This window comes from Protopterus annectens, chromosome 7.part0 (genome assembly GCF_019279795.1).
Source record: "Protopterus annectens isolate FY-2018-M chromosome 7.part0, PAN1.0, whole genome shotgun sequence".
Lineage (NCBI taxonomy): Eukaryota > Metazoa > Chordata > Ceratodontiformes > Protopteridae > Protopterus > Protopterus annectens.
In genome coordinates, this window is record NC_056739.1 from 390,977,432 (window position 1) to 390,990,782 (window position 13,351).

The following is a 13,351-nucleotide window of genomic DNA, read 5'->3' on the forward strand; positions in this document are numbered from 1 at the left end:
GAATTCTGAGATATTCCATGGCAGATGTCAGAGACTGGTTGTAGTATAGCAGAAACTGCTCCATGTAAAATTCAACTTTGTCCAGAGAAAGGGAAGCCATCACAAGGGATAGATCAAGGAGGAATCCCAGACACACTATCCTATGAGAAGGCATGAGATATTTGTCTCTGTTCACTAGAAATCCCAGATTGACAAAAAGGTTCTTTATCCAATCCAGAGATTCTTAAAACTTGTAAAGGAATCTGCAAAAATAAGGCAGTCATCTAGATATGCAAAAATGTAAATGCACTGCAGCCTGCATTGGGAGCAATGCATTTTATAAACACCCTTGGACTTGCAGGGAAGCCAAAAGAGTAAAACAGAACATTGAAAATGCAAACAATACACAGAAAACTGAGAAAAGCATCTGAAATTTTTCAGTATTGGTATGTGATAATAAGCATCTTTTTAAATTCAGAGTTACCGTAAAACTGAGAGACAGAATGAGAAGTAACAGAGACTGTAGAGAAAGGATTTTGAATTTTGCGATTTTGATGTGAAGGTTCAGAAAAGAAAGGTCTAAAAACAGGTCTCCAAGTTCCCACATTCTTCAGCACCAGAAAAATTCTTGAATAGAACTTAGAACCCTTTCCGTATTTGATCTTGGGGAGCGTTCTCAGTAACTCTCCGAGATAACAGATCAAGGATTGGAGGAAACAGGAGGTTTGACCAGATGAATGCAGATGAATCCCTTAAAAATGTATAAGAGAGGGAGTCCCATTGCAAGTTGTAACATTTTTAAATAACTCTCAGAACCCAAGTGTTTGAGGTTATCTCCTACGACAGAGGGAGGTGAAGACCAATAGTATGGTCAAATTTGCTACAATGTCAGAGTGGGAGGGGAAAATACATGAAGGTTTATATAGGGAATCTGCTTTTTAGATTATTTTGGTTCTGGGAGGATATGCCTTTATTTTCTTAAATTCCCTGCATTGCTTCCTGAAATTTTATTTACCCATGTCTTGCTGAGATTGTTTATTTTGTTTCCTACAAAATAAACCTGAACTAGAAGAAAAACTTCTACTGTATTTTATGTGTAATTGAAAACTCTGGGTAACCCCCTGAATTAACTTTACCCTTTCATCAAATCTTTTATTGACTTCAGCAGAGGAAGGCTCAAATAATACCTCTTTATCCTGGGGAGCATTCACAATCTCAGCGTTGACATCCTCTCATAAATTCTGTGAATGCAGCCAAGCAAGTCTTCTCATCACTGACCCAGTAGCAGCTACACTAGACAGAGCACTAGCAGTGGCATAAGAACTTTTTAGATTGTATTTGGTTACCTAAGACACACAGGATATTAAAGAATTCAGAGATGACTTAGTCTTTCAACAAGGAAGACTGTCAATTAATTTTCTCATATTATCCAAATAAACCAGCAAAAACTTGGATACGTGAGCATAACAATTCAATATTCTGAATGGTTAAGGTGGAAGAAGTATAACTCTTTTCACAGACCTATCAAATGCTTTGCCATCTTTGTCAAAAAGATTAGGGTTAGCTGCCAAAATATGTTTAGCAGATGATTTTGACAAAGAAATAACTGCAGGGTCTTATCTAAGGTTTGAACAAAGAAATCTGTGGATAAGAGCAACCTTAAATAATTTATCAGACTTTTTGGGGATAGAAGGCCGACTGTCAGGCAAAGAAAAGAGACAGGTGAGAAAAATCTCCCTGCTATAAGTCATAAAATCTTGTTTTTATGTGTGTGTTCCCACTGAAATAACACCTTCATTAGTAAAATATCAGAAAAATATATTTTTCAGGAGTAGAAGCTACATAAAAAATGTTCCTCTGAATCATAACTTGAGAAGCACAATCTGTATCTAATTCTGTCCCTTAGAATAAGAATCAGAATCTAAAAGATTGGAAAATCTTTTTCTTGTAAAATTCAGGGAAGACACAGAATGCAAAGATTGAAAGGTGTGAAATAACCCATTAGCAAAACCCAGACAATGTTCCCTGTCTAACCTATATGAAATGGGAGAAGAAATATGCTTAACTTTGTTTTCTTTTCTTGGAAGGCACCCCAAAAAAAGTCTGATGCAAACACTGCTTCCTTCTTTAGGAATCAAGCTCCACAGGGTATCTTCATGGCAGAGCATTGTTTGACACTTAACAAGTGTGGTTCTCCCATGCCAAAAGGGGACAGTTGAACAGCCACAGAGGACGTATATGACTCCTTGTTTTTAGTGGCTTCTTGGGGGGGTGCAAAACCAGAGGGATCAAAAGAAACTGATGAGCTGTCCACGGTACCTGAAATTGCCACAGCAAAGAACTCATTGGCATTAGAGGTGAAGGTGAAGATGAAGCCAGTTTGAAGACCAAAGATCAGTCTACAGCTTTCTTGCTTTTGTAAATTGGGGATGAAAGAACCAAAGAGTCCAAAGGTTAGTCCATATCTTCAATGAAAAAGTGTTTGAGAAGTGGGTAGCGAATCTTTAGACAGTTGGCAGTACATTCACAGTGAAAAAATTATGTTTAAGATAAATATTTAATGGCAACCCCCCCCCCCCCCAATCACTAGGCCTAGCTCCTAGAATTTTGAAAGGAATTTCTCTACATGGAATACTGGCTAGAGAGAATATCTTTAAGATAAATTATTTAGTAACAAAGACTAAAAGCCACAGTTCTAGCCCTTACCAATAATTTCTGACAAAAAATAAAATTCCTTAATAGAGTACTTACCTACCCAGCCTTGTAGAAGCATTAGCCAACTATAATCACTTGAAGCCTGTAGGGAAGAGTGCACTTTGGCAAGAAAGTTTTGAAGGTTTGCTATCCTAACTGCTGACTTTATGTTGCTCTCCTATTCAACGGCTGGGCCATGTGGAAGGTGCTGTTAAACTCTGGAAGATGGTCAGTTGTCATATATTTTGCAGGTTATAACCCTCACAGCGTAGGCTACTGCAACAGATATCTAATGATAACAGGAGTACTTATCTCAATGTAAGAAGAAAAAAAGAAGGAAGTAAGCAAATTTAGATAAATGTAGGAAGGAAGGAAACTTCTCAGTCCGAGAAGAAAAATGTAAGGAAGAAATCTGATTTTAGAGAGAAAAGAAATAAGGAATAAATTAAATATTTGTCTGTATGGAAAGAAATGAATAACATTTACATTAATTTTTAAAGAAAATAGCAAGGAAATATATGTAATTCTAGGAAGAAAGGATAATGCATGCTGCTTAGATTTCTGGAATTTGTTTCCTTGAAAGAGTATAAGAGAAAGAACAACAAAGTTGAATGATAAGAAGCATGGGAAAAATGCTAGCTGGAAAGTGAAATGTGCTGATGTTCGTACACCACATGACTTCTACTCATATTTGTAGCCTTACTACACAGTTGGAAACAAAGTAACAAGAGCCTTTATTCCACACATGTATGGCTACACACTTAATGAAGGAGGATATCAACGGTTCATTTCAGCACATAAAAAACACATTTATGCCTGCAGCTGTGGCAAAGTATAAAGCCATGACTATGACCCAGACTACCACAGGTCACATACAGGCTTGGGCAGTGGCAGGAGCAGGAGTGAACAGCTAGTGTCAGCTTAACTACCCTATGAAGCGGAAAGAAGATAGTGGTTACATGTTTGGATCCTTTGTCACCTGCAAGTGCATGCTTACAGGTGACAGATTTGCAGCCATTAACCCAGGAGATGGTCAGTGACAGCTCTCATTAGTAGGAAACTCACATTTATAGAGAGGACGTAGTAGGCCAGATGATGATGATGCAAGTACCAACATCAGACAGCAAGGGCTGGGTTACATTCTTAATAGAAATGCCTCCATTGTGCTCACTGTTGAATGCAAAAAAGGACACAAGTACCTCCATTGCTGCCTGGATGACAACCGTCTCTGATTGGCTCTCACTTTCATGTAAGGGACTCCCCGAGTCGTGGGGAGAATGAATGGGTTCAAGACTAGTTGGAGGATGGGCTTGATGGTCAGTAGACAAGAAGGGAAAATCACCTAAAAAAAACACATAGATTAAAAATATGTCTTCTTTTGATTAAAAAAAATACATAAAAAGAGAATGGTTGCTGGACTCAGTCTTTCAACTGTTATGTTACTCTATACTGATATATCCAGTCAGCAAATGGCTGTCTTTTTTTATAATGAAGTTTTCCTACTTATTACTGCAACATGAACATTTATAACATCAAGTGTAAAGCTGTTCTTAAAAGGCAGGATAAATGTCAGTATTATAAAGACATATTAAGCTGATGGTTTAATCTTTAAACTGAAGTATAATTGTTAGTTAACATCAAGTATTGCACCTGCTATTAAACTATTAAGAGTTCTTTGGCAACTTGCACATTAAAGCCAAAGATCTATGAATGTTAATTTAGTAAATATTTTATATAGCTGTTTAAATTTTAAAGATAATTTATCATTCAGCTTGACTTCACTATGATAGCATTATGTTAAATCAAAAATGCCTAATGTAACCCTTCAGTAGTTTAAATGCTTGCATCAGATACTTTGCCATCAAAATCAGTTTTCTAATAGCTGCGATTACAACCCTAGCATTTTTCATGTTTACCAAGAAAAAGAATGCAACATGAAATAGAACACTTAGATACAGTATAACGACTGAATATAGTAAAATTATATGGTGAAATGCAACTCTCATATTCTGACAAACCTTTATCTAGCCATACTTAATTATTTACGATGACAGACTGAAAGATGGCAGAATCCTGCCTCTGTTATTTCTTCTACAGGCTTTCATTTTCTTTATAATTTCAGTACTGCTGTATTAAGAAAGAATGAATGATAACTGTTTACAACGCATAACTTAGTTTGGGCTCTGGAATACTGAGCTAAACACAACATGTTTCAGCTAGTATATACAATATTGACTTATTTCCACGCTGATCCTCAGTGCTAAAGCATATGTCTTAAGTTCTGTACATCAATGTATATTGAGCAAAAGATTGTCTGGCTAATAGAGTGCCACAGCTTATATTTTATGTTTATGGTTTAATTTTTTTAATCATGTGTAACAATAACAGCTTTTTATCCTACAGAGAAAATGTAATGATCTGACTCAGAAGCTACTGTTTAGATTTTAAACACTAGCTAAATTATATATTTCAAAACAAGGCTATTAACCAGCATTGATTCATTTCACTTGCAGTCAGTTTCAGGAAACTGCATCAGAGATATTGTAATATGTTTATATTACAAACATATTAATTTGTTTTCCATTACAAAAACATTCTGAGCAAAAATTATTTGTATTATTTAAAACAAACATATAGACATAAAATAAGTGAAAAAAGTAACAATAACAAATTGTCCTAATTCAGATCTCTGCATCAATTAAAAAAAATGGCACTATCAATTATTTCATAATTACTCCCCGGGAAGTCTAATTATGAAGTTTAATACATTACTTAGTATGAAAAAATACTTTCTTGTTTATGTTGAGTGGCTTAGAATATGTGCAATCATATTTACAGGGTCATGACAGAATAGTCATTATACTTATATATTGTTCTTAAAGCTTATTCATTATTTAAGACTCTCTAAAGCAAACAACTGTGAAGGGTTACTACACTTTTATTAATGAATTTGTAGGAATTTGTAGTTTCAGCTGGAATGTTCTGATCTGCATTTGCTAGTCTATAAATATTATGTTTTAGAGGTAATTCATCCTTTGTTGTAACTGGAAAAAACATAGCTTACAAGCACTTACCTAGGTATTTGCCTGTGAAATTCTTTGCATTGCTATTTTTATTGCTGACCCAAAATAGGTTATTTGAACGTTCATAACATTTTACCTAGAAATTCTTGACTATGCCTTATTCAAAGCATTTTTTAATAATTTTTAGTATATCTGCAAAATAAATAAATATGATTTTTGACTCAAATTTTAAGGACAGTTTTAATTTTATTGTAATGATTAAACAAAACATTGGCAAAGGATGACTTGCCACCTAAAACCTGCATGTAAATTGACTGCTGGGATTGATATGTGGAATGCTGGAATGTAAAGTCAATCCTGTTTTTTTTATCTTTTGTTGGCATGTTATCCATATAGGGATTGTCCTATCTTGTGGATGATCCCCTGTTATCAGTACGAACCTCCACCATCAAGGTATTGATTTTTATTCAATATGTTTTTTTTATTTTCTTTGAACAGTGCATGAGTATGTTTTTGAAAAATCTTACATAGCTCATTAAAATGTTCATTAATAAACTTCTGAATGTAAATGCAATTTTTACCTTACTATAACTTTTAGTGATGCATGTAGTGTTTGAATTTATTATGTGCATTATTCATTATTGCTGATTTTATTCTATAATGCATTACTTTACATTAAGGCCTTTCTCTCAAAAGGCTTTCACCACTATTATACAAAAACAAGCCAGCCACACAAAATAAGGCAATATTGTTGTCTCTCAAATTCCAGTAAAACAGCTGATATTCACACTCATGCAAAAACAGGCCTTCTTTTCATATAATTAAACACTTTACAGCTGAGTTAAGCAAGTATCTCTAGTATTTCTCACGTCATTTCATATCTATGATCTGTGCTTATTTTATGTAGAGGATTTTGCCATATGGTGCTTAGTGTACTCAAAACTTGCCCAGATGTGTTCCAGAAAGGTGCATCATCTAGACATGTTAAACTGCAAAATCCAAGAGCAAAATAGTTTAGTAAACATGGGTTTCAAATTTAGTTTTGAAAAACTAATAGTCAGTAAACTGTTAGGAAAAAATAGCAGATACCATTCAGTCATATTCACTTTCCCAGGATTCAATAAACTCCGTGTAGGCTTCACGAGATGAGCGGTAGCACACAATGTGTATTAATGATGTGTGATATGCCTAAATTAGGTTAACTAGCTGCAACAGTGTTGCTGGCCAGGACGCCATGTAAGCGAACATGGATGCAATTCTGTTTAAAGCAGAGCACCTATGGTCTGCATATTTGCGTGGAATGCCACAAGGACCACCAGAGCTTCACAGATAGCAGTGAATCTGTTATGGCAACATATTTCCACAAAGGCCAACATGATGTCGGTACACTTAACCAGAAATAGGGGCATATTTGCCATAGATGTCACATAGACATGTGGTAGAATGAAATTAAAACAAACCTGTCATCCTCATTCAGCAAGATATGTGTACAAAGGCATACATAATGGGGGGACAGATTTTTAATATTGCACTTGCAAAACTTAGAAAGTTGATAGAATAAATAGGTTGTATATTAGCATGAGCTTTCTGAAGAGCATGAAGTTTAAAACTCAAATGTCATTCCTTAGTTTCTGTCTTCACTTCGCGATGACATACCAATGATTTGCCAGAAAACAAAACTGTTATGAAGAAAAAATCACAAATATATGACACAAACTGGACATTCTGCACAAATCAGTACAGTGGAGAGGTATGCACTCAAGTGTATGTAATAGTGAGTCACATCAGTCTAGAGATCATCCCAGTGATATGGCAGAAAGCCACAAATTTGATAAAGAAAACATCTGGACATACTGGGAATATCTGGACAGTTGATAGGTATGAATGTGAAGTACATGGTCCAAACACAGTAGAGGACAGTGTACCTACAGTGCAGAGTATTGGAATATCCCATTCCTGAAACTGTGTACTGAAACTGTGTTAATGATTTGTAACAGGACATGGGATTGCCATGTAAAATGATCACCCAGGAAAAGTGCGTGTATTGAATAGGGCCACACAGATTAATCAAAGGAATGAACACCGGGAAAGAGGACAGGTGAAGCTCCCTCGTGTACAGCAGAGGAGGGCATGTCAATGGAAGATGGTTGTAGCAGCAACACCAAGCATATATATATGTGGTACAGTATGGACTGTACAGTGAAAATGTGTTGCCTGTGACTGTCATACAAGGTGACATAACAATGGGGAGGATGTCTGTGTCAGTTAAGCATCCTTACATGACTAATGCACAGGACATCTATCAGGGATCAGACATACATTTGGGGGTAGGGTGCATATTGTAAAGCTGTGTAAAATGATATACCTGAATTTGAGTGTACTCTTAGCAAGGTGGTCACAGGTAAAGGATCATGGAAAACATACAAAAACTGACCGTATTCATGGACAATATCAGAATAATGCCACCACTAATCTTATGCCTCTAACATAACATATGTGATTTACAGTGATAAGAGATGAGCCTGCATACACATACACACACACACACACACACACACACTTGAACAGCTATTATGATGCATCCATGCTGTATGAGGGTAACCACACACACTGTCCTGGCACTGTAATATCTGCAGGAGGTTTTAGGTGGGAGTGCAGGGAGGTACATGAAGAAACATGCATTGTACACAGTTACTGCTGTGATGAAGGCTGGGAATCATGAAGGTATAATGTCCTCTGATGTGCATGTCCTTCACATACCCAGTACTTGTGTTACATTCAAGGGAGTAGTCAGCACTGTGACCACATGCTGATGGATGCAGCACTTACCATCTACCCCAGGACATGGATCACATACATATTGATCTGATTATGGGGTGTAATGTCCACATTATACTTGGGTGGTGTGTTTCCCTCCATGTGTCTTGTCAGTGCAGGTGTTGTCATGGCTGTGACAGCAGTTTTTGGTATGTGTTGATACTGACTGTGTTATACTAATATCACAGTTGAAGTCACTGATTGCCTATAATTTGTAGTCCTTCAGGCAGCTGTTTGGACACAGCATGTGTATGTCATCTATGATGCCCATCACTTACTTAATGGGCAGAAAAGGGCCTAGCAGATACCCCTGTTGTACCAACCTTATCACTGAACCTGACATACAGATCACGTCACACATTTCAACACAGTGAGATGCCACGTATATGGTGCACTTGTCTACTCATTTGGTGATATAGCTGTTTATGGCCATATATGACAGTGTTGATTGAATACCTCAGTGTGCATTTGTGTCAAATGTCTTGACCTGTTAATGTTCCACAAGATGATACTGTTGTCATCATATTTGCCCTCAATGACCTCTTTCTTTAAGGACATTTATCAGATGTAATGAACTTGATGTAACACACGCATGGAATATTACCAATGCAGAAGAGGTCCATGATGACATGTTGGTCTACCTCAGAGTTGAGAAGAGTCAGGATGTCTCTATACATGCATGCATCAGGTGCTGCCCCCTCAATTCAGGTGGATGCATGTTGATGTACACCCTTGTATGGGAACATAGGCCGTGTAGAGGGTGTGTTGAACTGTGTGTGTATTCAACCATATCAGGAAGGTGTATATGCTGAGTCATGCCACAGGTGATCTGTGATGCTGTCACTGCCCATTGATTCCATGTGATAGGCCTGGAAGAAGGTAAAACAATGCATACTGCCTGTTGTAATCTGGCTAAAGCTCTGACACAATCCCCCACAGAAGTATCATTGAAAAAACCTCCAAGCTGGGGATTAATCCTTACATCAAATGATGGGTAACTAAGTGGCTCACTGACAGAACACATCATATGAAAGTTGGTGAATCAACCTATACCAGTAGAGGTGTCACTACTGGCAAAGGCTAGGGATCTGTGCTTGGCCCTTCAGGGTTTGAACTTTATTCTCAACAGTTCAGGCTAAAGTATATGACCTTTGGCTTACTAAGATTCCTGATTCCTGCATATTGTGTGCAAACCATTGAGTCTACCAATGGTAATAACATAGTACAGGAGGAGCTAACACACACACCTGAATGATGACAAAGGCACATGATCTACAAATAAATGCAGAAATGTGTGTTTGTAATGTTGCCCATCTGAAAAGTGGAATTCCATGTTAATCACAGGATTGACAACAGTCCTGATATGCAGAAACCCAGCAATGCAAGCACTGGAAACACATGTAGATAGCATTCTGAACTTTTACTACCAAGTGTTCACACTGGTATTAAAAGCCTGTGGTGTGCACATCATAATTTGTGACATCATATTGAAATTTTAGGATTTTATGATAGCACTGTAGTCAAGCCTTATCAGAATACTGATAGAGTATAATGCTCTCTTTTTCATGTACCTCACCAGACACATACAGTATAGCAGCTAGAGAGACCACAGGGCTTTCTCAGCAAGATAACACAGGGCATACAAACCATGGCATGTCACTGTAATCTTTATCGCATAGTGTGAGGTGACTTCTGCCTGACCTCCAGACCAGTCTCTACATCTACCCTATTGGGAGTACTGCATATCCAAAAATTTCATACAGCTGATGACATCTGCAGTGTCTGTTAAGGAAAATATAACAGTGTCCCACATGCTGGTGTAAAATGCTTTCTGTAATGTCAGGCAACAGCTCTCTCACAGACACACACACACACACACACACACACACACACACACACACACACACACACACACACACACAAAACTCAGTACTTTATGCAAGCATCATTGTACAAGTCTTGACCTTTACACAGCTGCAGACTAACTTGTAGTGGATGATATCAGCAGTGCATTTTGGAGAGAAGCAGTTGAGAGACCTGCGTGAAATGGATGTGTAGGCATATGCAAGCATCAAAATACTGTCAAAAATTGGGATTGGCGTGGTAACTGTAGGATACACACTTCTGCTCTCATGGCTAGACACACAGGCACACATGCCCAGTTGAATGCAGATAGAACAGAACTCCTACCTAAGTACACAGATTTCAGAACACAGTACATTAAGCCATCACCATGGAAAAGTCTGACTTTTATGGGACTGCAGGTGAACTTATAGTAGATGACAGCAGGCTATGTTGGAGACAAAATGTTGGGAGACCTGCATAGGCTCATAGCTTTATATGTTCATAGGAGGCTACTAGCCTAATGGCTCTACAGTATTTAGAAGCCTAGCTATGTAAAAACACAAGTACCCTTATTGAGCATTGTTGGATGGTCATTGTTAGTAGACCAATTTTGTGAGCAGCACCAACTGGCCCTGTCCACGAGGGACATAGTTGCCACCCCAGAGGTGACTTTACAATCACCCAAATAGTAGTCAAGGTTGCACTTGAACAGGGTCATTGAGGAGCACTGATTCACACACAGTGGGAGTCTATTACAGAGGAGTGTGAGTCTTTGGGTGCTATATCTGTCTCTCCAGCATGTTCTATTTAAGTCACAGGATGAGAGCCCTAAGGCAAGTTATTCTTGTCCTATTTGATTTTCAGATGTACAGCATTTCCAGTAGGGCAGGGTCTGAGACTGCTCTGTAGAGCAGGCACAGATCACCTTTAGAAGTCTGCATGATACTGAGTACACTGACAAGTATTTCAGTCTTTACACGTATGTCATGTTTGGGGGCCCTGTGGTCTTCCAGGCAAAGCCCTGTGTTTTCTCCAATTCCTGCAGGTGTCTGGTGAGGTACAGACAGTAGGAAGCAATATACTCAATTAATAGTCTGATAATGGTAGAGTACAGCAGAAGTATGACTGCCTTGGTCTTGGATGTGATGTCCATATGTATGATGTACACAATGCAGAATGTGTGAGTAACCACTATGGAAACATTATGCTGAAAGTGCAAATTGCTATCAACATGTGTTCCCAAGTCTCACACCATGGTGTTTGAGCTTAGATGGGTGCTATGTACATCATAATTAGCAGGGACACTTCATTGCCAAAGGGGACAATGAGCCATTGTATGCTTCAAGGTTCAGTCTGTGAGTTTGGCACCAATCATTTGTGTGTGTCAGCCCCTTCCATAATATGTTACCATCACTGGAGGACTCAGTGCATCAGTTACCAGTCATCTGAAAACTTGGTAAACCACAGGCCATCTACCATTACCTGCACTTTAGGGAAGTAGTTTGCAAACAGTTGAGGGCCCAGCACAGATCCTTGTGGTAGTGTAATGGCAATTGGTTTGGGGTACAGATGCAGTCCTTAACTTTGAGAGTGTGTATGTTATGTCAGGGAGCCAGATGCCTATCCTTGTATTACTGTATGGCTTAATTTCCACATGGGAGATCTTCACTATAACTCATGAATTGGAGATCGTGCAAAGGGCCTTGGATAAGTCAACATAGGGGGTATGTCCTATTATCCCTCATCCAGGTCTGTGGAGTCAACATCGCAAGAAGTCCACAATATTTAATGAGCATGATCTACCCTTGACAAAAACAACATGGATAGGGTCAGGTATGTTGAACATCACCTATGTCCCTGTGGATATGGTCCATGGTGATTCTTGCACTACCCTTGCACATAAGGCTTTTTAGGTGTATGGGTCAATAGTTATAGCTCTGCATGTTACCAGACTGATGATGTGCATTGCATAGCACAAAACATTTGAAACTGTAGCCCAGTGGAAACAGTACTGAGACACCAGGGTTGCAGTGCTTGTGGGGTGGTAACAGATAGATGTATTGTAAATATGTGACATATTGTTAGATAGGGCCCTCAGTTTGTAATGTTTCCATGTAATTTGATGTCATACACAGAGAATGGACATCTATATTATCTTATCGAAGTTTCAGAATATCAAATCTGATATGGTCTACACCATATCATCAAATTCTGAAACATTGAAAGATAAAAACAAATGCCTAAAAATAAAAATAAATAAAAACTTAACTTTGCATGGAGGTGGGAAAGCTCCCCTGCACCCCCCATACCCCCCTACTTAAATATACCAACTCCAAGACTGCACTACATTGAACTAAATGGAAATCTCCCCTTACGGAGATGTTTTTTGCTTTCACTAATTTGGTGCTGACAATATCAGCTTTGATATTGCTGACCTTCGACAATATGAAGTAGACCTGAGAATGGACATAGAATGGACAGTAAACAGTAGTAATACAGCATAATATGTGTATTTCCATAGCACGGTGAGCAGCGGGTTTATGCAACAGTTAGCAAAGTATATACACATACAAGATACACGTTTGCGTGTAGATAAGCAATGCGTAAATGCTAGCTGCATTACTAAAGTCTGAAAGTTAGTAGTCAGTCTATGAAATACACTTGCTGCTTAACTGATTCTGTGGCAGCATGTGTTAATACATTGATACATTCCTTGTTGGGGCCAGATGGTACTGGGTTCAAATACAGGTGTATCTAATACTCTTAAATACATTGCCACCACATCTAATACATGTAAATACATTGCTGTCATTACCATTTGCTGCTCATTGGTGTGCAATGCTCAATTTCATGCAAAAATGCCTTAAGGAGATGAAATGTGTAGATAGGACAGTGGTGAAATGGGAAGCAAGCAGGGGAAGAACAAAGGGAAAGCAGGGCAGGAATGTGCAAGAGGGAGATAGGACATTACCATTACTATCCATTTCTTTAAC

At 38.1% G+C, this 13,351-nt stretch overlaps 1 protein-coding gene across 1 annotated transcript in view; it reads left to right on the forward strand.

The window, feature by feature from the left end:
- The window catches only part of LOC122806482 (potassium voltage-gated channel subfamily D member 3-like), a 495,277-nt gene that overhangs the window by 416,263 nt on the left and 65,663 nt on the right, over positions 1-13,351 (forward strand). Inside the window, exon 4 of the mRNA XM_044076958.1 lies at positions 6,093-6,149. Coding sequence (XP_043932893.1) covers positions 6,093-6,149 — 57 coding nt within the window. The remainder of the gene's footprint in view (positions 1-6,092; positions 6,150-13,351) is intronic.